Raw genomic sequence first — 26,257 nt, 5'->3', positions numbered from 1 at the left:
TTTGAGAAGATTTGTGACTCATTTCAGGCATTTAATGAGTTCAAGAGTTCATCCTGAAGGAGGAATTTGTTCCTCTCCTCTTCATGTCCGTCCAGCTCCATTTTGGTGCCTAAAAAAGATGGAGAGACTCCATCTTTCTTCAATTCCACAATATCTTACTGGATTCGGTTTGGTAGTGTTCTGTTGAGGATTTTTGCCTCTATATTCACAAGAGATATTGGTGCATAGGATTTTTTTTCCTTGTGATGTCTTTGTCTGATTTTGGTATCAGGGTAATACTAGCCTCATAAAATAAGTTGGAATTGTTCACGCTTCTATTTTTTTGGAGGGGAGGGGTGGGGAAAGAAGAGTTTGTGTATAATTGATACTAATTCTTCTTTAAATGTTTGGTAGAATTCATCAAACATTTGGGCCTGGGCTTTTCTTTGTGAGTAGGTTGGGAGTTTTTTTCAGTTATTATTACTAATTGAATCTCTTTACTTGTTATAGATCTATTCATATTTTCTATTTATTTCTGAGTCCATTTTAGTACTTGTATCATTCTAAGAATTTGTCCATTTTATCTAAATTATGTAAATTGTTGGAAAAGAATTGATCATAGTATTCCCCTATAACCTTCTTTATTTCTGTAAGGTCTGCAGTATTGTCCCCTCTTTCCTTCATGTTTTAGTAATTTGAATCTTCTCTCTTTTTTTCTTGGTCAGTCTAGCTAAAGATTTGCCAATTTTGTTGACCTCTTCAAAGAATGAATTTTTAGTTTTTTTGATTTTCTCTATTGTTTTTCTATTTCATTAATTTCCACTCTAATCTTTATCATTTCATTCCTTCTACTTGCTTTGGTTTAGTTTGCTCTTTTTCCATTGTTAAGGTAGAATTTTAGGTTATTTATCTGAGATCTTTCTTCTTTTTTAACATAGGCATTTACAGCTATAAATAGTCCTCTAAGTACTGCTTTAGCTACACCTAATAAGTGTTGGTGTGTTGTGGTTTTGTTCTCATTCATCTCAAAGTATTTTCTACTTTCCCTTGTGATTTCTTCTTTGACTCATTTGTTACTTAGGAGTGTGTTGCTTAATTTCCACATATGTGTGAATTTCCCAAGTTTCTTTCTGTTATTGATTTCTAATTTCATTCCAGTGTAGTCAGAGAATATACTTTGTATGATTTCTATTATTTTAACTTTATTGAGGCTTGTTTTATGGCCTTGCATATTGTCTATTCTGCAGAATGTTCCATGCACACTTGAGAAGAATGTATATTCTACTGTTGTTAGGTGGAGAGCACTATAGATGTCTGTTAGGTGTAATTGATTTACAGTGTTTTCAAATCTCCTATTTCCTTGTACTTCTGCCTAGTTGTTATATCCATTACTGAATGTGGGGTATTGAAGTCTCCAACTATTATTGTTAAGTTGTCTATTTCTTCTTTCAATTCCCTCAGTTTTTGCTTCCTATATTTTGGGGCTCTGTTGTTAAGTGCATGTCTGTTTATAATTGATATATCATTCTGATGGATTGACCCTGTTATCATTATAAAACATCGCTCTTTATCTCTAGTAATAGTTTTTTGTGTTAAAGTCTGTCTGATATTAGTATAACCACTCCAGCTTTCTTATGGTTACTATTTGCAAACTATAGCTTTTCCCATTCTTTTACTTTCAACTCATTTGTACCTTTGAATCTAAAGTATATTTCCTATAGATAGCATGTAGTTGGATCTTGATTTTAATCCAGTTTGGCCATCTCTGCCTTTTGATTGGATTGTTAAATCCATTCACATTGAATGTTATTACTGATATGGTAAGATGTACATCTGCCATTTTACTTTTCATTTTCTATACGTGTCATATCTTTTTTTGTTCCTCTATTCCTCATTTAACACTTTCTTTTGCATTAAGTGAACCTTTTGTAGTGTAACATTTTAATTCCTTTAATGATGCTTTTCACACTAGGTTTTGAATTATTTTCTTAGTGGTTCTTCTAGGGCTTACCATATACATCTTATGTTAGCAGAATCTACTTCAGATTTATGCAAACTTAATTCTAGAAATAGATACAGAAACATTATTCCTATATATCTCTATGCTCTCTTCCACTTTTTTGTGCTATGCTATACATATTACATCTGTATATGTTACCTATACAATTATACATTGTTATAATTATTGCTTTATGTAATTTTATATCCTTTAAAGAAGTTGAGAAGGAGAAAAAGTACATATTTATAGATTTTGTTATATTAATCTTCTGATTTATCGTTTCTGGTTCTCTTCATTTGTTCCTGTGGACTCAAGTTACCATCTGGTGTTACTTTCTTACTCCAATACAGCTTTGCTCCCACCTACTTCTTTTGCATTGTTATTGTCAACTATATTATATTTTTATATGTTATAGGACCAACAGTACAATTATATGCATATTGTTTTATACAATTTCTTTTTAAATCAGTTAAGAGAGGAAAGGAGAAGGAATATACATTTATATTATCTTTTATAATACATAATTATCTTTACCAGTGCTCTTTGGGTTTTTTTCTTACTTTTGTTTTTGCTTTGCAAGGATTCAATTATGGCATAGGGTCACTTGCTTTTAGCCTGAAGACTCTCAATTAGTAATTTTTGTAAGGCAGGGCTGCAAGCAACAAATTCTTTCAGTTTTTGATTGTCAGGCAATGTCTTTATTTCATCTTCATTTTTGAAAGATAGTTTTGCTGGATATAAGATTCTTGGTTGACTGTTTTTTTCTTTCAGCATTTGGATATGTCATCCCACTGCCTTATGGCCTTATTATTTCTGATGAGAAGTCAGCTGTTAATCTTACTGGAGTTTCCTTGTACGTGATGAGTCATTTTTCTCTTGCTACTTTCAAAATTTTCTCATTGTCTTCAGTGTTTTTAGTGTGATTTCTTGGGTGTGGATCTGTTTGTGTTTTCCTACTTTGAGTTTGTTGAGCATCTTAGATATGTAGATTAATCTTTTTCAGCTGTTACTTCTTCAAGTATTTTTTGTGCTCCTTTCTCTTACCTCTCCTTCTGGTACTCCCATTTTGTGTATGTTAGTGTGCCTACTGATGTCCCATATATTTTTTTGAGGCTCTGTTCATTTTTCTTCATTCTTTTTTTATCCCTGCTCTTTGGATTGTGTAATCTCTTCTGGCCTATCTTCAAGTTTGTTGATTCTTTCTTCTGCAAGTTTAAATCTACTGTTGAGAATTTCTAATGAATTTTTTATTGCAGTTATTGTATTTTTCAATTCCAGAATTTTCACTTGGTTCTTTTTTTTTCTTTTTTTTTTTTTTCCAAGGAAGACCGGCCCTGAGCTAACATCTATGGCCAATCCTCCTCCTTTTTTTTCCCCTTTTTTCCCCCAAAGCCCCAGTAGATCGTCGTATGTCATAGTTGCACATCTCTCTAGTTGCTGTATGTGGGACGCCGCCTCAGCATGGCCGGACAAGTGGTGTGTTGGTGCATTCCCAGGATCTGAACCCGGGCTGCCAGTAGCGGAGTGCGCGCACTTAACCACTAAGCCACGGGGCCAGCCCCTCACTTGGTTCTTTTTTAAAAAATAATTTCTCTTTATTGGTATTCTTTATTTGATGAGACATTGTCATACCTTCTTTTACTTCTTTTCGGAATGGTTTCCTTTAGTTCTTTGAACATACTTATAATGGCTGCTTTGAAGTCCTGGTTTGTTAAATCTGGTATCCATGCCCTTTCACAGACAGTTTCTGTTGCTTGCTTTTTTTCCTGCTTTTGTGTTTCTTTGTATGTCTCATAATTTTTTGTTCAAAACAAAAACACACTTTTGTGTTTCTTTGTATGTCTCATAATTTTTTGTTGAAAACTGGGTTTTTTAGGTAATATATTATAGCAACTGCAGACACTGATTTCCCCATCTGCTTCTACAGGGTTTGTTTGTTGCTGTTTGCTTGTTTACTTGTTTAGTGACTTCAATGTACTATTTTAGTGAAGTCTTTCTACCCCTCAATGTGAAGCCTCTGATATGACTGCTTAGAGGATGCATCCCTGGCCATGTGTATGGTCAATCTGGGATGGCACTATTAGCAGGACTCTCTTGGACTGTCTTTTTTCCTGATCTCTCTGTTAAACTGTCTGCCTCTGCTGGTATTATACTCAATTTTTAGGCTCTACTAATTGCCAGCTTATTGCTCTATTTTCAACAATGTCCTAGGGCATAAATTGCTCCAGGGTCTGATTCAATTAAATTTGGATCCCTTGTGGAGGTAGTTTTGAAGCCAGTCTTTGAGGTTTGTTCTGACCCTAAGAGGGCTCTTCTAAGCTCTTTTTCCTTGGTTCTCTCTGGTAAACTGGCTGCCCTACAGTTTGGCTTGTTGTTTTTAATTGCTTACCACCAAAATTGCCATGGTTTTCAGAGCACTCTTAAGTTTGAATGTCCCCACATTTTGTCTCAAATAAAGTCAGTTCCTTTTGTGAGAGCTTTGGAGCTCTCAGTTCTTATGGATTGACTGGGCGTAAGCTCTGAGTATCTGTTGTGGAGCTAAGGGCAGGGACAGTGGCTCACAACTCTGAGAGTGACATCCTGCTTTATGAGCAGAATCTGGGGCAGGGGCGGCAGCCTCTGGTCCACTCAGTTTGCCTTCCCCAACATGGAACCTCTGTGCCATGAGCAGGTAAGTTGGGACAAGGATGATCAGAGCCCCAATGTTTTCAGCCTGTCATGCTTCTGCCCTGTGAGTGGGGGCTGGATGGAAGAAGGGAGCCCCCAAACTCTTGGCTGCACTCACCAGGAATTCAGCCTCTACAACTTGGAGCTGAGCGGGGAAGCGATGATGAGAGAATGCTGGCAGCCTGCTCCTCCCAATGAGATACTAGATCTCTTCACCAGGAGCTAAGGGGAAAGGGAGCCTATTTTATTGGCCACACCCACCTGGATCAGAACTTCAGTCATTGCTCTGAGATGGGGAGAGGGGAGGAGAGAGCAGGTTGTGGCTTAGGTGCCACAGGCTTTTGCTCTTCTTACTGAGATTCTGAAGATGTTCCTGAATAAATGTTTCTTCACTTGCTGTATGCTCTCAGGACAATTTCCAGAGACTTTAACTGTTGGTTTGTAAAATAATTTTTACTAGTTACGTTTGTTTCCTGGTGATCAAGTCCATAGAGCTCCTCATGCCACTGTTCCAGAAGTGGAAGTTGGGCACAGGCATTTGAGACAAACTTATTCTAGGTCTCAGCAATCCAAGAGACATTGGAATTTCATTTTAGATCCCTTCTGGGATCATCTGAATTAAGCATGATATTCAGATGCTAGTCTGATTAAATAATCTCGTTGGAACTAGGAGCCTCACGATAATTACCAATCTGTGAGACATTCGGTGAAAGGGAGAAGACGCCAGCCCAGCTAGGGTTCTGCTGATCCCTTGGAATTGCTCTGAGGCTGAAGAAAAGGACACATTCAGATTTGGCACACTCACTGGGAGTCCTGGGAAGAAGAGAAGGAAATGGGCACACGACTTGGAAATCTGGTGTAAGAGATATGACTTGTTCTCTGGGGTTCCTGTCCTGAGACTCCATCTGCACCCCCACAACGTGGTGGAACCTGGAGACCTGTCTTTCTCCAAATCTGGTCTCAAGAGGCAGGCATTCCCTCTCCCACCTATTAGGACCTGTCTTTCAAGCTTCTTTTCTCCCCCAGATGGGAGTGTCTACCCCATCAAGGTAGCATTATTCCTCCCCCCACAACTACAAATGGATACCCCAGGGTGCTGACCTAAAAGTCGGTCAGTCCTGTTTTCAACCCCATTACTACCACAGCCAGAACCCAGACCTGCCACTCAAGGACTTCGACTGCTTGCAGCCAAGATCCCCCGTCCTGCTACCATCCTCAGGAGACATGCTAGGCCCTGCCAGATCACAGAGAAAGTGTCAGCCTCCCCTGATTCTAGTCCAGGTGAGGATGTGCCCCTGCTCAAACAAACTGGTTCCAGCACTCAAAGCATAATTCTTCAGTTTCACTTACTTGGCCATTTCCCTGGGGTGCACATCCACCCCTGGGAAGACAGCTCAGGAAGAGGTTCCAGTGTCCCCTGGGGTTTCACAGTGCTCTGGACCACACAGTTCCTTTCAGGGACCACCCCAGTAATCCCAATTATTTGTTCCTACAGAAGATTTAACCTCAGGAGCTTTTTACTAGTCAGGCTTCAGTTGAAAGTGACAGGAACTCAATCCAAAAGAGTTTAACTTCCAAAGGATCTTGAGGTGGTCAGAGAACAGGGAAGAGGAGCTGGAGTGTGGAGACCGGCTCTGAGGCACCCCCTCCACTGCTCTCTGGGTGTGCCTCCTCCCTCAGCCTTCCATCTCCCTTGCTAGGGGGCAGTAGAGACCAGTTGCTCAGGAGCCATATCCTTACCACCCACTTCCAGAGAGGAAATTAACTGTTTCTCTGGGCATTTTCTGCGGTCTGCCCTCCCCGTGGTCTGGCTTCTGTTGTTCCACCAGGCACTGTCTGTCTGCCCAACTTCACGGCTCTGGCTCCAGCCAAGGGGTCTTTAGGGAACGGCATCCTCTCTTCCCAAAGACTCTGCTCTGATCCTATATCCTGCCTCACTCTAGTGACTTTCCTTTCTCAGGATCACCTGCAGCCTCTTGCCTCCCCAGGAAGAGGACTGAGGCAGGAATGGCTGCACATGAGAATCACCCAGAGAACTTTACAAAATACCAATGCCCAGGCTCCAAACCCGATCAGTTAATCTGAATCCATAGGCATAAGTCCCCTGCATTGGTATTTTCCCCACAAGTGATTCTAATATAGTACAGCCAGAGTTGTAACTACTGGTATAGAGACCCCAAGACACCCCAGGTGAAGATAATGAGAGTGAACTTGAAGAGGTCCTGAGACACACTCTCCAACCCCAAACACACATAGGGTCTTGTTATCATTAGGATCCTAATACCCCAGAAGCAACAGCCCCCAGAATCCTGCAGCTGCCAGGAAATCCTCAAACTTTGTTCTTGCAAAGCATTGTCACTTTATCTTAATTTGAAGCCAGTTGCTAAGGCCCCACCTGGGGCAGAGATCCAGTAGGATTGGCTGGTTTTTAAGCTGCTTGGGAGGGGTGCTGACTTCCACTGGGGGTGGGAGGTAAGTGGGCTGCCAGAGGAGGTTTTTGTGGAAAGGGGAAGAGGTGCTTCTGGGTGGAGAATCTGAATTTTTGTCCCTCCCTGCAGGTCACTGTGGTCTTAAGAGACTTCCCCCCTCCTTCTTAGATTTTCCCAGGGGAAATACCTGGAATGTTGGGGCACAGGGAGGAGAAAGTGGTTAGAAGTATGTGGTGTGGTCAGGTATGCCTACAGTTGACCCTGGGGCCTCAGAAGCCCTCTGAGAAGTTTGGGGTTGTTCCCCCTGAGAAGGAGTGAGAATGTGGATGGTTCAGCAACACTCAACACTGATTCAAGCAACATTCACTGCTTGGCTACTGTATACTGCAAAAAGTTAAAAGGCAAACTGAGGAAAATATTGACAACAAATATATATAAAGGGTTACTATGCTAATAAGTTTTACAAATGAATAAGAAACACATTAAGACCCTCAAAGAACAATGAATAAACAGATAATTCCCAGAAGAGAAAAACACTGATAATTAACTCTTGCTAGTAATCAAAGAGTCAAACTAGAATACCATTTCCACTACCGAATTAGCAAATATTTACTTAAAATCATAATATCCAGTGCTGGTGAGGGTTTGAATAGTTCCTTTTTTAATAATAGCAAATTCGTAGATAGCATTTATTCCGCTAGCCTCGGTCCCACCGCTCGCAGCCCTTCCCTCCTTGGGAAACGTGAAAATAAAGGAAAACCTCATTTAAAACGGAGTCAGGAAGCCCTGAAGGGGCGCTCTCACGCATGTACCGCTCGTTGCTGCCTGCAGAACCAGCGGGAAGAAGGAAGACAACAGGGTCTGTTTGTATAGAATTGTTAGTATAAAATTCTCTGTGTCTCAACTTCTTATCCGTGATGATGGGAATGTCACTTTTCTTCAAGGGAGGACCTTTTTCACATGGGAATTTCATCTCCTGCTTTTAAGAAAAGGAAGAGCCCTTTCTGTCCTAGCAACACTCACGAACCGCCGTTTGCTGCCAGTAAGAAACCACCACAACCTCGAACTCTTGTTCTTCTCCAGTGAACTTTTATTCAAAACTTCCCGCCCCAGTTTCCATCTGAAACCTAAGAAAAGCTGACCTTCCCTTTGTTCAGACTTGCCTATGGTTCACCGTAGTTTGCTTGCCCCGATTTTCAATTCCTCTGCTATTCCTGAATAAATTCATTCCTTTTTCTGGAGCTTGCCTCAGTTTACTTCTTTATTTAGGTTGACAGAAGTACCATAATCCCCATTTTGCAGATGCAGAAACTAAGACACAGGTCAAGTAACGTGCCCCAAGTCACACGGCTGACGCGCAGTACCTGCATCGCTGCAGGAGAAAGTGTAAGTGGTATAAAACCTTGCTGCAGGGCCGTTTGGAAATACATATCTAAAGCTTAAAAATGTTCACTCCGGGGGCGGCCCGGTGGCGTAGTGGTTGAGTTTGTGCGCTCTGCTTTGGTGGCCCAGAGTTCGAGGGTGCGGATCCCAAGGCGCCGACATACGCACTGCTTATCCGGCCATGCTGTGCCCGCGTCCCATATACAAAAACAGAGAAAGTGGGCAGGGATGTTAGCCCAGGGCTAATCTTCCTCAGCAAAAAGGGGAGGATTGGCAACAGATGTTAGCTCAGGACCAATCTTCCCCACACACAAAAAAAGTTCATTCTCTTTCACCTAGTAATTCTACTTCCAGAATCCATCCCAAGAAAACAACCAGCCATTCTGTTTTCTGCGCCGCATGTGAAGTGACAGCGCATCCATTAGACGCTGGGCTTCGGTTGCGTCATAATGTACCTTCAGTTCTTGCGGATGCCAGTGGAAGCTGGCTCATAATGCAACGCTAAACGAAAAGAGGTCCAAAATGTACATACGATATGTGTATCGTAATAGACCTTGATTTCTCTGGATGATGGGATTGTGATTTTTAATTTCCTCGTTGTCCTTTTCTTTTTTTTTTTTACAATCAGCACTTATAAATTTTATAATCAGAAACAAAAGCTAGGTGTCTTTCGTCTTGTTGCGTGTGTTTGAAGCGGAGTTTCCAGGACGAGAGGGCCTGGGCGGTTGGGGTGGCGGTGTGGGCAGCGGCAGGGGCCGTTGGAGGCGCCCGGCTCTGCCCCTGAGCGAGGGAGGCGCCCGGACCCTCGCGGTCTGCGCTCGGAGCGCGATCGAGCCTCGGCGGGCGGACAGCTGCGGGACCCTGCGGGCGCGGCGGTGCCTCTCGGCGGGCGGGGAGGGCAGCGCCGCTAACAACACGGGGTCTCCATGCAGCTGGCGGAGAAAGTCTCGAAGGTCACCCGGAGTGACTCGGCGTCCAAGCAGCCCAGGTGGGCCGGGATTCGGTGGCCCTGCTGCGGGGTGCGGGAAGCCCGCTCAGCACCTCCCGGGAGGGCAGGACTTGGAGCGGGCCGGGGCGGTTGTGCGGCCCGAGGAGGCCGGGGAGGCAGGCTGGGGCCCGGCTTACCTCCCGAGAGGAGCCCGGGGCCCTCGACGAAGGTCGCCTCCTCATTGCCCGCCGACCAAGCCCGCCTTGCCCGGGCTGCACAAACGCCTAGGGGCGCGAGTGCCGCCCTCGCCCACGCGGCGCCCCCCGCAGGCAGCCCAGCCGGGATGGCCGCTTCCTTGTTCACTTTCCCGCTTCCTTGCTCACTTCGCCCCTACCCCGCACTGCCTCTAGCCCCGTCGATGAGCGGGACCAGAGGGCGATCGGGAGCTACTACCAGCTGTTCGCGGCCGCGCTGGGCAACCTGGAATGGCTGCGGTTCTGTCTGAATCGGGACCGTGGGGAAATCCCGGCCGACGACAAGGTAAGGCCTTGGGGTGCAGGGGCCAAAACTGAAGTCCTCTCCACCTCACAGAGAGCTCCTCACATAGTGGTGCCCTGGCGCAGATCTGACTATGGAGCATCCGGAGATGTCCTTTTCTGGGTAGATCGTCCTCATTCACCTTCTGTGGGAGGGCCATTTTGGGGGCAGCGAGAAAGGGTGAGCACATACTGCAGTGGGAAAGGAGTGTGCGCAACTCTTGAGGCACAGGGAAGAGGGGAAGGGCACCCCCAAGAAATTGCTGTGTAGGTTAGGTTGTGGATCCTGGGGCCCCAATCTTGCTCAGCCTCTTCCTGTTCTCCTCTGGCCCCCGCAGGGTTTCACTGCCATCCACTTTGCAGCCCAGAGCGGCAAGCTGGCATGCCTGCAGGTCCTGGTAGAGGAGTACAAGTTTCCAGTAAACCTGCCCACCAACAATGGCCAGACACCCCTGCACCTCGTCATCCACAGGAACAACAAGACCACAGCCCTCCCCTGCATTCACTATCTGCTTAAGCAAGGGGCGGCCCTTAACACGTGAGTCCAGCCTGACTTGAAGAGTGGCTTGGAGGCTGGGCTGATAGGAACCCCCTTTCCAGGCAGGCAGATCCATGCAGCACAGGGGGAGGGGCTGTGGGGTGACAAGGATTGGGTCCCACATAAAGCAGTCAGGGAGCCCACGTGGTGTAGTAAAGAGATTGGGCCTTGGGAGAGGACAGACCTAGTTGATGTCCCAGCTTTGCCACCTGCTAGTGAACAGTGAGATTTCAGGCAAGTCGCTCAACTCTAAGCCTCAGGTTCCCAAACCTGTCAGTACATTGGAATCACCTGGGGAGTTTCGAAAAATACCAATGCCTGTGCTCCAATCAAAGGCTGTAATGTCATTGGTCTGGGGTGTGGCCTGGGCTTTGGAAGGCCTAAAAGATCCCCAGGTGTTCCTAATTTGCAGCAAAGTTTGGGAACTATTTCCTCCATGTCTTCAACTGAAATTCGGGAGGATGACAGTGCCAATCACATGAGACTATTGTGATAATCGAAAAATGCATGGAAAGTGCATAGATGGCATTTGGGAGGCTGCATCCATTCAAAATATTCATGGAGCATGCACTGTGCTCAGTATCCTGCCAGAGTTGAGGAATATAGCCGTGAACACACAGAAATGGTCCTTGCCCACGTGAGGCTGATATACTAGTGCAGCAGACAGTAAATTAGCAAACTAATAAATGAACAAAATGACAGAACGTAGTAAGTGGTTATGAAGGAAACAGAGTAGGGGGTGGTGAGTAAAGGGGGCAGGGAGAGGATATGTTTTGGAAGAGGCAGTCACCCCTATGGAGGTGACATTCAAATTGAACCTGCAAAGAGTGAGCTAGCCATGCAAAGAGCAAGGAAGAAGTTCCAGGCAGAGGGAACATCATGTGCAAAAGCCACATGTTGGGAAAGAGTGGGGCAAAGTCTGGAGGATGAGGTTGAGGAGGAGGCAGGGCCCAGGTCATGCAGGCCTTGTGGGCCACAGCCAGGCACGGGGAAGGGGCAGGAGGGCTGGCTGATTTAAGAGTGGATGAGGTTAGTGGTCTCTGAGCTCTAGCCAACCCAGCTCTCCTTCTAGCAGTTCTTAACTGTCATATGTCACCATAATCAGACTTTTACTGTTCATGTAGTCCAAGCCCTCCTTCTACAGTTGAGGAAATTGAGGCACAGAGAGGAGAAGGGACATGCCAGGATCACCCAGCAGGCTGGTGGCAGAGCAGACCTGGAAGCTGGTTTGCCCACCTGTCTGATGGACAGATGCCCTTTGTCCTTCCTTTCTGCCCTCTTTCCCCTTGCCGGGGCCCTCCGCAGTCGGACGTGCAACGGCTCCACGCCCCTGCACCTGGCAGCCCGTGAGGGCCTGCTGAGCTGTGTGAAGGTCCTGGTGGAAAATGGCGCCAATGTCCACGCCCAGGATGCCATGGGCTGCAAGCCCATCGACTACTGCAAAATATGGAATCACCGCATCTGTGCCCGGTGAGGGTGAGAACCACCCACAGCCTGCCACCCCTTCCCTGCCAGCCCTTCCCCTAGGGCCTCGCCCAAGGCTGAGCCTTTAAAAGGAGGGTCTGGGAAGCCAGATGGCTAGGGGACAAGTCTGCTGAGGAGGCCCCTTCCAGGATATTATTCCCAGGGCTTTCCACAAGGGCTGGCCCCTGTGGACTCAGCATTGCCCATCTTCCTTGCCCTGAGACCCTGGCTACTCAGCAGGAGGGTGGTGATTTCCTCTCACCTCTAAAGAAGCAGTTAGCCAGAGGGGCCTTGGGCAGTGGGAACCGTGTCTCTTGCAGCTCCTCCCATCCGCATCCAGGCCCTCAGCAGCAGCCAGTCTTCCCAGCCCAGGTTGAAGCTCAGTCAGTGGGGGATGACACACCCCCACCTTGGCCCCAGGTTCTTAAAGGATGCTATGTGGAAATGGGACAAGAAGAACTTTGCTCGTGAGATGGGGAAACTAAAGAGGCTGAAGGACCAGCTGACCCTCATGGAGCAGGACTACCTGACTGAATATCAAGTAAGAGAGGGCAGGCAGGGGCGCCAGGCATCAGCTGCTGTCCAGGCACATAAATAGAGGAGGCAGGGACACCCGTGCAGTTAGTCAGAAGAGTGGCTAGAAGCAGTCCCATCCAGAAAGAGCCTGCCTCTCCTCCTCCTCTGACTGAAATTCCACCCTTATAAGCCACTCTTTTAGGTCAAAAGTCTTGTGTTAGAAAGCAAATATAGCTTAAATTAGCAAGTATTTACAGAGCCCCTCCCAGTGCACTGCCTCCTTCTGGATGAGGAGAATCTCTAACGAGACTCAGGCCCTGCCTATATTGGGACACACCCTGGTTAAAAAGATCCATCCTTCCAACAGACCCTGAGCACTCACTCTGCTGGGCACCTGCTAGACCCTGAAGCTCCAAAGACAAATGAGATGTGGTCCCTTCATTCAAGGAACTTAGAGTCTAGTAGGGGAAGTGGGTTATATTCCCATAGAGGAGGAGCGGGTTCAGGGGGGTGCCAGAGGGGTAATGCTTAAGATGAGTCTTTAAAGATGGGCAGCAGTGGGCCATATGAAGAAGTAGGGAAGGGCTGACCAGGTATAGAGAGGCATGAGGCACATGGAAGCATAGTGTATGCTGAGAAGTGCAAATTCAGTACAGCCAGGGGGTCAGATGTGAGTTGGAGATTGACAAGCTAGACATTTGGCAGGGGCCCAGATCAATGACAGACCTTGGCTGGGGAAGAAGGAGGGAAGTAACTAAAGGATTTTAAGCAGGTATAATTACATAGGATGCAAGAACTGGAAAGCCCAGAAAGTAGATGCTGGGAATCCTAAGTGGATCCAGAAGTGGGGAGGGCTTCGGGGCTGGCAAAATCCAGTACTCCAGCTCTGTTCCAGCTGCACTTCTTGCCAGTTTTCTCAGCCCTACCCTCCTCTGTTGTCGGTGTCACCTAGTCCTCAAAGTCACACGTGTCCAGAGGAGGCAAAGCCCATCTGTTCCTGTGGCTCTCAACTTTCCCAGAAGCCCTTTGCAGATCTCCCCTCATCGCTCATTGGCCTCAATTGGATCATATGTCCATTCTTGTTCCAATCCCTAGAGCTAAAGGAAAGCCATGTGCTGCCTGACCCAGGTCTAGGGCAAGGCTGATGGAATTATTATGATTAGCTTAGCCTAATCAGAGCCTACCTCTGGAGCTGGGTCAATCTCTAAACCACCTGAGATTGCTCAGCAACAGTCTGGGAAGTGCGACACTGAGACAAGTGGGTTGGAATGGGGCAGTTCAAGTCTAGTGGAGGCTCAACTTGAAGCTGAGGGTTGAAGATTCAACTCTAGTGGAGGCAAGAACAGAGAGACAGACCGAGTCATTACCACCCAGCCTGGAGAGCCAGCCAACTGTATCCCCCCTACATGAGTGCTCAACGTTGACCATTTCCAAGAAGCCTGCCTAGAGTTGCTGCACCCAGTTCCAGGCTTTCCAAGCCTTTCTGCTTTCTCCTTCCAGGGTCAAGTATGCAGTTTGCACATCTCATTTGCCTTTTCCCCTCCATCAAACCAGAGACTCTCTTAGGAGGCAGGACATGCCTCCACTATCAGACTGAGGACTCCTTTAGTGGGGTGCAGGCTTGTCTCCCCCATAAGACTGGAGGTTTTCTGTAGGGCAGGAACTGTGTCTCTCCCCTCAAGTTGGAGGCCTCACCTAGGATGGAGGCTGTCTCTCCATCAGATTGGAGACCCCCCTCTATGAGAGAGGCTCTATCTGCCCCATCAGCCCAGGGGCTCCCTTTGGGCAATCGTCTCCCCATCAGAATGAAGGCTCCCATAAGGCCAGAGTTTCTCCCATCAGACTCAGGGCTCCGCTGGGGCAGGACTGTATCTGGCCAATCAGACCTGAGGTTTCCAAGGGCTATAGCCACAGGGCCTCCTTCCACAGAAGCACAGCGGGAGTAGCGTTCCACAACTATCTTGTGCCCTCTGACGTTGCAGAAAGAGCACCAAAGCCTGAGAGAAGCTGACTTCAAAAAGTGGCTCCATCGCAAGCTGCTGCCCGGAGGCCAATCTCTAATGGGCAACACTGAGCAAGAGCCCCATGCTCCACCCCGGGCCATCACCCTCTCCAAGACCAAGCACCGGGGACTGTGGCCTCCCAAAAGCTTCCACCCCTCCCCAGAGGCACGCCTGCGACAGACACTGCAGCTCAAGCTGCCACCCTTGGTGATGCCCAGGCCCATCTACACGCGGCCCATGGTCAGCCGACCCAAGCTGTGGAATCTTAGCAACAACCCTGCCAGATCCCCCAGCATCCAGATCAGCTACCCACAGGGCATCCGCCTGGGCGTGCATCCAGACCCCAGGCCAGAGCACGACTTCCACAGCTTCCTCCAGGTGAGGTCCAATGGGCACGGCGGCGCGCGCCTGCGCACGGTGGCCGGCCACTCGGTGGCGCCTGTTCCCCGGCTGCCTTTCGAGGTGATAGTCCGCCAGCTGTACCCTTCACTGCAGCCGTACAGGATGAAGGTGCCCCAGGGCTTTTACTCTGTCAGCATGAGGGACGTGCCCCGGAAGCGGCACTTCGGCGAAGACACCTTCTGGACTGATACTCTAGCCATGAACCTGCGTGAGACATTTGATGAAGCCTTCCTGGCAGCTGTGCAAGCCCATCAAGGGCTCCTCACTCTGTCCTTCCCCCAAATCCCCCCATAAACTTATTTTGGTAGCCTCTGGACCTGAGGCAGCCCAATGAAGGCTGAGGTGTGGCAACTCGTATGTGGATGGTGAGGAAGGGGGAGGACTGTCCACAGGCTTCCCACTCCCAAGCTCAAGGATCGGAGCCCCCTCCCCTCAACAAAAGCCCAGACCCCAGGTCTCCCTTCTCTCCACAAAGAATCTGTTGGACCCTCCAGGAGATCCAAGTTAGGGCAGCGGCCCAAGGCTCAGAGTGGGAGTCAGTCTCTATCCTGGGCCCTAGCATTCTACAAGTAACACTTTGGTGTCCCCTTTGCCCCCTACCCCAACCCAACAGCCCACCAGGGACAAAGCTTCTAGGATGAGGGACCACTGGGAAATTCTGCCTCTTGTTCAGATTAAGTCCTTCCTGCTGCAGGCTCTAAGCTTCACTCTTCGTCTCCAGATCCAGAATGGAGTGGAAAACAGCTAATGTGTCACCCTGCCAAGGGCTTCCCTGCCACTATGGGCTGCCATCCTTCATTCCTAGCTGCCACTGGGGTTTCTGCAGTTCAGGGAGGCACAGGCAGCATATGTGGGGGAGGGAGGGAGGACGGACCTACAGCTTCAGTTTGAGACTATGAAAGCATTCGTACTTCCTCCAGGAAGCTACCCTGGATCCCCTGCTATCCCCCGCACACATCACTACAAATCATTCATTAAACAAACATTTATTTAGTGCTTTCTATGTGCCAGGCACCAAGCCAGGCACTGTTGATACAAAAATTGAAGGACAGTTCCTGCCCTCAAGGAGCTTACAGTCTAGTGGGGAGGCAGACTGCTAAGCCGGCAAGTAAGCCCAGGGTGATCTGTGTGGCATGCTGGCGGGAGAGGGGACACTCAAAGCTCCTGGGAGGAAGTGAAATCTAAGTTGAGAGTTGACAGGGAAGGTACCCAGGTGCCTTCAGAGCAGAAGAAAGGGGAATCAAAGTGGCATCTCTGGATAAAGGAGGCTGGGACGCAGAGTGCAAGGTGGCAAGTGCTGACACCAGAGAGGCGAGCAGGAACCAGGACACTAGAGTCTCACGAGCCATGCTAAGGGGTCTGGACTTTACTCTGAGGGCAGTGGGGAGCCATGGAAGGTTGTAGGCCAGGGAGTGACTTGATCAACTATGCAATTTAGAAAGACAACTCTGGCTGTGGGTTAGAGAAGCAGGAGGCTATCACAATAATCCAGGTGAAAGCTGATGACAGTGGGAGTGGTTCACATTAAGAGATGTTAAGAAGGTAAACTTGACAGTTTTTAGAGGTTGGATGTGAGGAGCAGAAAGAGAAAGCAGGGATAGAAAGCAGGTTTCTGGTCTGGCTCCTGAGTGATCTTAGGGCCACGGCAGGTACCAAAAAAAGGCAGGTTTGCAGAGGACAGCCACAAGTGCCATCCGGGCCAGGAGAGTTGTCTGTGCACCCAAAGGCAGCAGAACTGTGGTTCATACGACCAGGAGGGATGCTGGGGGCTGGAGGTCAACTCTCAATTCCTTGGCAGAGTCCTTGAAGCCATCAGCGTGGAGGAGCTCCTCCAGGGAGCCCACGACAGAACCCTGAGAAACCCCATTGTGCATGGGGCGAGTGGAGAAGCTGGCACAGGACACTGAGAGGAGCAGCCAGAGAGGTAGGAGGAGAACCAGCCACAGAAGTGCCAGGGAAGTGCGACTCAAGAGGCTGGGGGTGATCAGCCCTGTCGGGTGCTGCAGAGATCCAGAAGGATATCAGAAGGGTCCGCTGGATTTGGCACAAGGCCACTGGCAACCCCTGGGAGAGCACGGCAGTGCAGTGAACAGAGGGGGTGAAGCCACATCATTGGGGCGAGGATCAAAGAAATGGACAGCAAGGGAGAACAGGGCCAGCTGCTGGCCCAGCAGTGAGGATGACGCCCCCAGTGTCCTCTACCCTGTCCCCCCTTGTCTGCACAGGATAAAAGGGCCTGGCAATCTCATTCCCACCAAGAAGACGAAAATGTGCTGCTCCTCCCAGGGAAGGGGAAGGCTGCTATTTTTAAGAGAACAGGAAATGCTAAAGCCAAGGAAATGAAGGGCTATGTTGGGACCTGAGGCAGGACCAGAGGAAAGATTTTCAAGCACAGGGGTCTTCCCAGTGGCTTAAAGGTACCACATGAGTGCAATCCATCTCTGCACCTGCCAGCCTCGCTTTGAGGTGTAGGACACGGCCAGTAACGGCTCTCATGGGGACTGTACTCCAGTCTGTACAGTTGAGTACTTGCAAGGCACTGGAGTTGGGGTGCAAGGTCAACAATGCTGGTCTGTGCGGGGACCTGGCTGGCCTTCTTGGAAGACTGAGTCATCTCCCCAGGAGCCAAGAGCACACAGGAGACAGGGCCAGGCCTTGTGAGCTCTTTGAGTGACAAGCAGCTCCTCCTGCCAGTCCCATTTCTTACAAAAGAGGCTGTAGCCCAGGCTGCCTGGAAGTCAATTTTTATTTTGTTTCTCCTTGAGCCTGAGATAGATTCAGCCAGAAACCACTGCTTTTTCCCCAAAGGAAGACATAAATAGGATATTGTAGATGCTCTTCTGAAAATCTAACCCAGTCCCAAACTGTCCCCTCTCTGCCCCCAGCTTGACAGTCACAGAGCCTTGGGAAAAGAAGAGAGAGAAGAAAAAGGAGAGGCATAAGACAGGCTGCCTCCACCCCGAACCCCCACCCCCTGACCAGACTCAGCTCCTCCTCTCTGCCCCCTTCCTCTAAGGGCCACAAGAACAGTCCCTTCAGAAGGGCAAGACTCAAACCCAGAAAAGGAGCCCCTGGAGCGGAAAAGCCAGTCCAGTCCAGGGCAGGAGATGGGCAGGAAGAAAGGAAGATGAACTTTCAGGGCATTAAGGCAAACAGTGCCACCTAGAATCTTTATTCAAATGAGAATCAGCACTTGGACAGAAATCACAGTTCAACAGCAAAATCTATTTCTCTTGGAAGTGCCAAGCCATGGCCCCTCCCCAGGGCCATCTGCCCAGAGGACTTATCACTGTCTGCTCTCCAGCTTCACGGCTCCTGCCCTGGCCGCCCTGGCTGAGCCAGATCCTCCTGACCCATCACAGAAGGGGACGGGGAGGGCCAGAGGGAGCTCAGCTTCTGCACAACCAGGTGGACTATGACCTCCTGCTAAGCAGGCTCTGCCACCCTCCCTGGTGCCCTCTGAGGTCACAGCCTCTAGCAGCATCAGAAATGAGCCAAGCTGAGCCTCCTGAGGGTGGGGATGGGGGCTTCAGGGAGAATCAAGGGAAGTAGGGCCAGGGCTGGGGGAAGGTGTCTCCCAGGCTCACAGCCCCAACCTAGTGCAGAGGCCCAGGGCCTGACTCTCCTGATCTTGCCCCCAAACCCCCTCCCCAAGGGGCTCAGTATATCTTCTGACGACTGGGTAGAATGGCCTCTTTGATGAAGGAGAAGACAACCAGGATCCCTAAGCGTTTGCCCCGCTTGCCTTTGGTGAAGTAATTGGAGACCACGTCATCTGTGGAGACACAGGCAGGGAGATGAGTGTGTGTGTGTGCACGTGTGAATGTGAACACAGCTCTCCCCACCCGGAGCCCAAGTGCCTCCACCACAGGGCTGGGCTCTGGCTCCCCCAGCCAATTCAGGCCTTGCTGGCGTCCTCCCCCCACGACCCCTTACAAACCCCTCTCACCTCCTGGCTGCACAGTGGAGGGCAGGACGTTCTCCCCAGCCGACAGTGACACAAAGAACGCAAATGGGATTATCCACAGACAGAAAGTGAAATAGGCCAGGACCTGGCAACAAGAGACACTGAGAAGAGGGTGCCCCTGGAGGTGCCAGGATGGGCTGGGCGTGGTCACCGTGTATCTTAGAGAGGTGGTCAAGAGTGCACAGAAGACCCCACACCTGATCTCTGAAGGGGGCCCAGGCCCGGAAAGCAAAGACAGGACATCCTCAGACATGAGGATAACTCAGCGGGGAAAGGCAGAGGCTGAAGATGACTGAGTGTGGCCACAATCCCCAAATCTAGGTCACTAGGACAAGCAACTCCTCTGAACTGAAGAAGACAGATGGAGGGCAAAACCATGACTGACCCACACTCCCCAAAGAAGTGACCTTGTTCTTCCCCAGGGCTTCAAACTGGAGCAGCAAGGTGTGGAGAAATCCTGAGAGGAGAGAACCTTGGCCGGCCCCTGGGAGGAGCCGGGGTTCAGGGCTGCAGCCCACCCCAGCCCTGTGAGGTCTGCGTCAGACAACACTGCCCCAGGGCCCCTTCCTGACCTCAGGGTGTTAGGCTGGGATCCTGGGAGACCCAAAGGACTCACGGCGGGGTAGTGTCCTCCCCACCTCAGCCAAAAGGATCCCTGCTCCGTGTCCACACTGCTCTCCAAAATCACCTATGCTGTGTGTTTCTGAAATGTGTTATCCCTGAATAGACTCAGTTTCAAATCACAGCTGAGTTCACAGAGCAAATCATGCAAGTCCCCTTTACTCCCCGCCCTGTTTGATGTACTGAACGCTTCTTACCTCTGAGAAAGGGTAATATTCCTCCGCAAAAAACTGAAATGCTAGGTAATGATTCACTACCACTAGCCCTGTTGAGGGAACGAAGAGTAGGTCAGTTTGAAGGGAATAACATAAAGCTTGACTGTAACCCTCAAAAGGCCCCTGGGAGTTGGGAGCCCTGAGTCTTAGTCTTGACTCTACACCTGACTCAGAGTATGGCTCTGGCCAACATACCACTCTCCAGAACTCAGTTTCCCGTCTGTTAAAATGGGAGAATTAGCCCCCACCTGCCTGCTGCAGAGGGCATTTATGAGTCAAATTAGAAGGTAGGTAAGAAAGCTCTTTGAATGTTATGAAAAAGAGACTTCAGTGTTACATAATCTGAAGCACCGTGACAATTAACCTGGTTTTTAGTGGATGTGCGTCCGGAAGAGAGCTCTCTCATGGGCGGTGGGTGGGGGACGTCAGGGGTGTGCAGATCACACACTCCCAGGAGACTCTACTCCAAACTGGGCAGCAGGGAGAAGGCCACCTCAAATAAAGAGGCTTTCACTCCTCAGGAATAAAAGGGCACGGTTTGCTAGACACTTTGGGGTGCAGTCTTAGGGTTCCTCAAAATTCTGGGGGAGGGGTCCTTCCTCATCTGCCCCAGGGTAAGGCACAGTGGGCTGAACTGGTATGTTCTGGACCCACACACACCTCCTTAGCGTGCAGATGAATTTATGGAACAGGCTGCTCAGAGACAGACACCCCTGCCTGTTCCCATGGTGAGGTGAAGGGCAGGCACCAAAACAAAGCGTGCCCCCAAACTCAACACCGCTCACAGCCTCACAGCCAAATGCCATGTCTCTTTTCTCCTCTCATGCCTCTCCCCTTCTAAGGCAGGGACCGCAGCTCTACCATACCTAGCCACACTCTAGCACTAGGGGACAATGGAAGATAGGATGGTGCCTGGTGCCCACAAGATCTTTCACAAAAACCCTCTCAGGCACCTAAAGGGCAGGTCTGGGGAGCTTGCTGCAATAGGTTGGGGGGGATCTCCCCCCTGGGAAGATGCAGAGGGGCCTGGTCTCCAGGGAAGGGGTCCCCACACCAACCCTCGCAGAAGAAATCCTTTGGTGAAATTACACCAAGGCCCTCAGGGCAGAGGCCAGTCCCGGCTTTAACACTGCGCCTTCCCTGTGGAAAATACTCTTCTTCCAGGTTCTCCCACAGAAATAGAAAAGCAGCTCTTAAAAACCCCCAATTCCATCTAATACCCTGACCAAAGGCCAGGATGATCATTATTAATGGGAGAAAAGACTATCCTGGTAACCAAACATTTTCCAAAACCCTTTCCACGAGTATCTATAAATATCTGTAAGCACCTACTATGGGCCGGCTGAGCCTCTCAAACATCATTTCTGAACAGATGGAGAAGCTAAGGCCTAGAGAGGGGCAATACCTCCCCAGGGTCAGAGTGTGATGGCAGGACCAGGCAGGAGGGCCAGGGGCCTCCAGACAGGCCGTCAACCCCAGGGCAGCTGTCTGCAGCAGGGCCCACAGCCCCATGAGGCCAGAGACTGGATGGGGAGCTGCCTGCCTGCCAGGGAGGGACTTTTCCTGGCCAAGTGGTTTCTTAGGGGCTATAACTACTCAGACAACCCACCTCCTCTCTTCTCAAACCCTTCTTCAAACTTACCTCCCTGGGAAAGTCCTGAGTATGCCCTCCACTCCCACCACCACCAAATTCTAGTCACTAGAGCCAAGGTGAGCTCTAGGCTCCTGACATGTGAGAACCCCATCTTCCCAGTCAGCCTGGCCTCAGTGGTTTGCCTCTTGTCTCTATGTCCCCTTCAGTGCCCCAGACGGAGCTGGGCACTTCTAGCCACCTCAGCTGCCTCCCCAACCCTGCCCCTCTCACCGCATGACAGGATGAAGTTGGGCGAGGTCAGCATGATGAAGGGGAAGGTCTGGAGGAGGCCAAAGTAGACGAGGTTGGTGAAGAGGCCCACGCCAATCATGCAGGTGGGGAAGCGCTCAAACACGTAGAGGCCAATCAGCACAGCTGTGGAGAACTGAAACAACCAGAGGCACACAGTGCAGGGAGCCTCTTCCAGGCAGCCTTCCTGGACTCACTAACCCCCAGCACACTCAGGGCAACACCAGGTTCATGCTTCAATCTCTCTTCGGTTCACAGTCACAGGTCTGACCTCCCCAACTAGTCTCTCAGCTCCCAAAGGGCAGCATTTTTTAATGCCATTTCTCAAAGCTTTGACAGCAACCCATAGTAAGAAAAACAGTTTACACTGTGACCCCAACAAACACATACATGTATATGATCAAAGTTCAAATTTTAATTCTAGTCTTTTCTATTCCATTTTTTTAAATGCTAATCATGACCTACTGAATTGATTACACAACCCAATAATGAATTATACCTGCAGTTTGAAAAACACTGTTCTGAAAGACTTATAGTTGTCAGTGCTTAACAAACAGCAGTTGGTTGAATGAAGGTCTAATTCCTGTACCAACACTCACGAGCCAGGCCTCTGAACCCAGAGCTGAGAACTATGGTCTTGTCTCCACCACTAACTCCCTACCCCAGGCCATGCCCAGCATGGAAGGGGCAGGTGACTTGAGAGGCACTGGACTCCTCCTGTCCAAATATGCCCCCACCCCACCCCTAGCCTTCCCTGCAGCTGGCAGAAATCCATCCACCCGCAGTCATTCCTGTGGCTTTGACATCAATGGCAAGGATTGTGTCTTCAGGAAGAGAAGCCTTCCATGAGACCTGGGGAGAGCAGGGCCTGGGCCAGGGAAGGTGTCTTCCTCTTAGGACAAATCACTTGATCCAATTAGAAAGAAGACAATGAACCAGTACTCAAAACCATCCTTAAGGTTCCTCTCAGTTCTAAATGCTGTGAGCAGAGCAAGGAGCAAGAGACAATGGAAGACAGCCAAGCAAAGGCCAAGCCATCGTCCTATCAACAGAGAATGTGCACTCAGCTGTCACCTTAAGGAACCGGATCTGCAGTGAAGCGATGCCACTTGGGGAAGAAGGCCAGGAAAGACCTGCACCCAGGAAAGCAGACCCAGAGGAAAGATACAGGGCAGAGAGGTAGGAGCGGTACGTTCAAGAAACAACAGGGAGAGGGGTCTTTCCCCACCTCCTCCTTTGAGGCAGGGCAAGAGTGAGGGCAATCCTGGGGAAAGGTGCCACTTACCCAGATCATGTATTTTATGATCCTGCTGGTGGCCACTGTGTATTCTTCTATCAGTTCTGCCAGATAATAGAGTCCAGCCGCTGCAGAGACAAGAGGGTCAAGCAGGGAGAACATCAGCCAGGGTCACTCCCACCATCCTGGTCATCCCTCTCTCTGCAGCTAGGTCCCCATCAACCCTTCATGGACTCCAGAAGGTAAGGATCAAACCAAACAACCCATGTGTTACTCTCCCAAGTCTGAAGAAGTAAAACTTCGTCAGGGTAGCTGAGCAGATTTCATAAAAGTGAATGGGAACTTGTATTTGAGACCTGCACACAATGTTAACCTCTGGCCCATGAAGGGCAATTTCATTCACTCATTCAATCAATATCTGTTGGGCACTTAGTACCGGCCAGGTGCTGGGGTGACGGCTGAGAATGGAGTACCACGAGACAGGCAAGGTCCGTTCACCGACCCAGCTTGGGGCGTAGGGAGAGAGTAGGGAGGGGAGTCAGGCGATTCCAGTGTGACAAGTCTACTTTAGGGAAAGTACAGGGCACTGCTGAACTATCAAACCTCATAAGGAGGGCTTCCCGGAGGCGGTGAGATCTCAGTTGAGATCAAGAGTAGGAGCTAGACACAAGGGGGAAGCACGTCAAAGTCAGAGAGAGTAGGAAGTACGAAGGGCCGGAGGCGAAAGAGCGGCCGGAGCCGTCGGGTACAAGTTTGGCGCGGGCAAGGGGCACTTGAGTCCGCCTCAACCGGGCAGTGCTGGGGCGGACTTTGTGATACCTGGAAGGAGCCGCGGTCAGGCTGGGCTGCTGGGGTCAGTAGGAGAGGCAGGGCCAGGCGGGACAGGAGTGGGGGATGCGAAGACCGGGAGCAACAGGCAGGGGGTCTCCCGGGTCGCTCCGGCAGCCTCATGATGAGACCCCGGCGAGAACAGATGCCGGGGCGGGAGCCGCGTGGGCCGAAGTCGCGCACACTCACCGACGGCCAGCGTGATGAAGGACACCTGGATGAAGAGCGACAGCCAGCTCAGCAGGTACATGAACCACATGGCGCCCCCGCCCCCCGACCGCCGGGACGGGCCTGCGCGCTTGGGCTCCGGCGACACGGAGCCGCCGCCACCGCCGCCGCCGCGTCCCCGCCCCGCGGCCCGCCGTGCGCCGCCGCCGAGAGGAGCCTGGCCCGAGCGCCGCCGCGGGCCAGGTCCGGACCAGCGCCTCCTGCCGGCGCGGAGGGCCAACCGCTGCTGCCCCGTGCGGCGCGCTCGCGGACCGCCAGGCTCCCGGGGCCGCACGGAGGGGATGGTCGGTGATGCATCCTGGGGGAGGCAGGACGGTCCCCAGGGGCGGGGACGCGGCGCCTGTACTGGGGCTCGGACGGCAGCCTCCGGCCCCTCCTTGTGCACCCCCGCCCAGCTTGGACGGGGATCCAGGGCAGGGGAGGGCCGTTTGTCCTCTCCCCAGCAGCCTCTGGCGAGAAGCCTCCGCGGGGCTTTCTCTTGCCACCTCCGGTAACAGAGACAAAATTGTTGAGTGTCTAACGTGTGCCGGGCACTGTGCTAAAGGCTAGGCGGTCTGTTCATGATGGAAATCGATCGGATGGTGTAGATCATTTTATGGATGGGGAAGCTGAGGCCAAGAAAGGTTACTTTGACTCAGGTTATACATCTCGGAAGCGGCACTGGCAGGAGTTGGGGCGCCTTTGATCAGTCATCCTCAAGCCTAACTCTCCCTCTGGGCTAAGTTCCTCTGGGGGTATATTCTGCACCTTGTGTCGCCTGCGACTCGCCCAGTGTAGGGCACGCAAGGCGTCCACCAGGCGCTGAATGCATTTACTACACCTCTGGCAGAGTTAACTGACGGGGCACAGGAAGCAGGGCCGCTCCTGTCAAGAAGTCCTCCATCTAGCGGCCGAGACAGGCATGCAAAAATAAAGCATGTGTACCGGGAGTCGTGCGCTGCTCACTTCAGAATAACATGTTTCATGCATAAAATACATATTCCTCAAAAACTAAACATAGAATTACCATCTGATCCAGCAATTCCACTCCTGGGTATATAGCCAAAAGTATTGAAAGCGGGGACTCGAACAGATATTTCTATATCACAGCAGCATCATTCACAATAGTCAAAAGGTGGAAACGCAAACGTCCATCAACAGATGAATGGATAAACAAAATATGGTATATACATAATGAAACACTATTCAGCCTTAAAAAGACGTGAAATTCTGATACATGCTACATGGATGAACCTTGAAGGCATTATGCTAAGTAAAATAAGCCAGACACAAAAGGACAAATATTGCATGATTCCGCTCATCTGAGGTATCTAGAACAGTCAAATTCATAGAAACAGAAAGTAGAATGGTGGTTGTGGCAGGGGGACAGAGGGTAATGGGGAGTTACTGTTCAATGGGTACAGAGTTTCAGTTTGGGAAGATGAAAATGTTCTGGAGATGGACGGTGGTGATGGTTGCAAAACATTGTGAATGTACTTAGCACCACTGAACTGTACACTTAAAATGGTTAAAACGGTAAATTTTATGTTATGTATAGTTTGCCATGATTAAAAAATACATACAAAAAATACATACAAAGCAATTATATTGAAATACAGATATCAAAATATTTTTTAGAAAACTAAATGTGTAATATAATAATATATGTGCTTGTTCATTAATGCTTAAGGTAACCAGATCTAATGACATAATAAAAATATATATATATATATATATATTCTGTTTCTGCCCCCAGTTCCTGACACAGAGCTCCTAAAACCCTTGTAATTTCCTGAGTGATGGAGGTGATAGGTGTGCCTTCTGCAGCGCTCCTAAATCCCTTGGAATTTCCTGGAGCATCTTTTGTTCTAATGAAGCGACTCTTGCGGGGCTCCTGGATAGGTTCAGGTTGGGGGCTGGTCACCAGAAGGACCAAGCCGTAATTAGAAGGTTGGAACTTTCATTCCCACCCCACATCCTCCAGAGAGGGGAGAGGGGCTGGAGAGTGAGTTAATAATCAACCATGCCTATGTGAGGAAGCCTCCATAAAAATCCCTAAACTGTGGGGTTTGGAGAGCTTCCAGGTTGATCAATGCACCCACAAGCTGAGAGGGTGGCGCACCCCAACTCCAAGGAGACAGAAGCTCCCAGGCTCAGGACCCTTCCAGATCTTGCCCTAATTTGTCTCTTCATCTGGCTGTTCGTATATGTCCTTTATAATATCCTCTATAATAAACTAGTAAACGTAAGTAAATGTTGCTGACTTTTGTGAGCCATTTTAGCAAATTATTGAACCTGAGGGGGGGAGTGTGGGAACCCTCAACTTTGTAGCCAAGGTGGACAGAAGTGTGGGTACCTCAGGGACCCATGACTGTGACTGGCATCTGAAGTGAAAGTGGTTTATGGGACTGAGCCCTCAAATTTGTGGAGTGTGACGCTAACTCTCGGTAGTTAGT

The 26,257-nt window shown here is 49.7% G+C and overlaps 2 protein-coding genes across 2 annotated transcripts; one reads left to right on the top strand and one right to left on the bottom strand.

The window, feature by feature from the left end:
* Positions 1–9,383: 9,383 nt before the first annotated feature.
* On the top strand, positions 9,384–15,332 carry ANKRD53 (ankyrin repeat domain 53). The gene is given in 6 exon segments (XM_058550996.1): positions 9,384–9,657; positions 9,660–9,925; positions 10,260–10,459; positions 11,765–11,929; positions 12,344–12,464; positions 14,422–15,332. Coding segments are annotated over 6 exon segments (1,743 nt in total). The 3' UTR covers positions 15,139–15,332.
* Positions 15,333–17,987: 2,655 nt separating this feature from the next.
* Positions 17,988–23,884, bottom strand: TEX261 (testis expressed 261). The gene is made up of 6 exons (XM_058550995.1): positions 23,784–23,884; positions 22,815–22,894; positions 21,512–21,665; positions 19,630–19,697; positions 18,794–18,896; positions 17,988–18,619 (listed from the first exon to the last, which is right to left on the bottom strand). The coding sequence occupies exons 1-6, from the start codon at positions 23,851–23,853 to the stop codon at positions 18,504–18,506; spliced, it is 591 nt and encodes a 196-aa protein (XP_058406978.1). The 5' UTR covers positions 23,854–23,884; the 3' UTR covers positions 17,988–18,503.
* Positions 23,885–26,257: the final 2,373 nt, after the last annotated feature.

The sequence above is a fragment of the Diceros bicornis genome, chromosome 12 (genome assembly GCF_020826845.1).
Source record: "Diceros bicornis minor isolate mBicDic1 chromosome 12, mDicBic1.mat.cur, whole genome shotgun sequence".
Classification (NCBI taxonomy): Eukaryota; Metazoa; Chordata; class Mammalia; order Perissodactyla; family Rhinocerotidae; genus Diceros; species Diceros bicornis.
The sequence above is the reverse complement of the archived record's forward strand: the minus strand, read 5'-3'. Positions and strand labels throughout refer to the sequence as shown.

Coding starts and splice junctions, on each gene's coding strand:
- TEX261 (XM_058550995.1), bottom strand. CDS start 23,853: ATGTGGTTCATGTACCTGCTGAGCTGGCTGTCGCTCTTCATCCAGGTG. Junction 18,897..19,629: donor AATATTACCCTTTCTCAGAG/GTAAGAAGCGTT, acceptor TCTTGTTGCCAG/GTCCTGGCCTATTTCACTTT. Junction 18,620..18,793: donor CTCCACTGTGCAGCCAGGAG/GTGAGAGGGGTT, acceptor GTGTCTCCACAG/ATGACGTGGTCTCCAATTAC.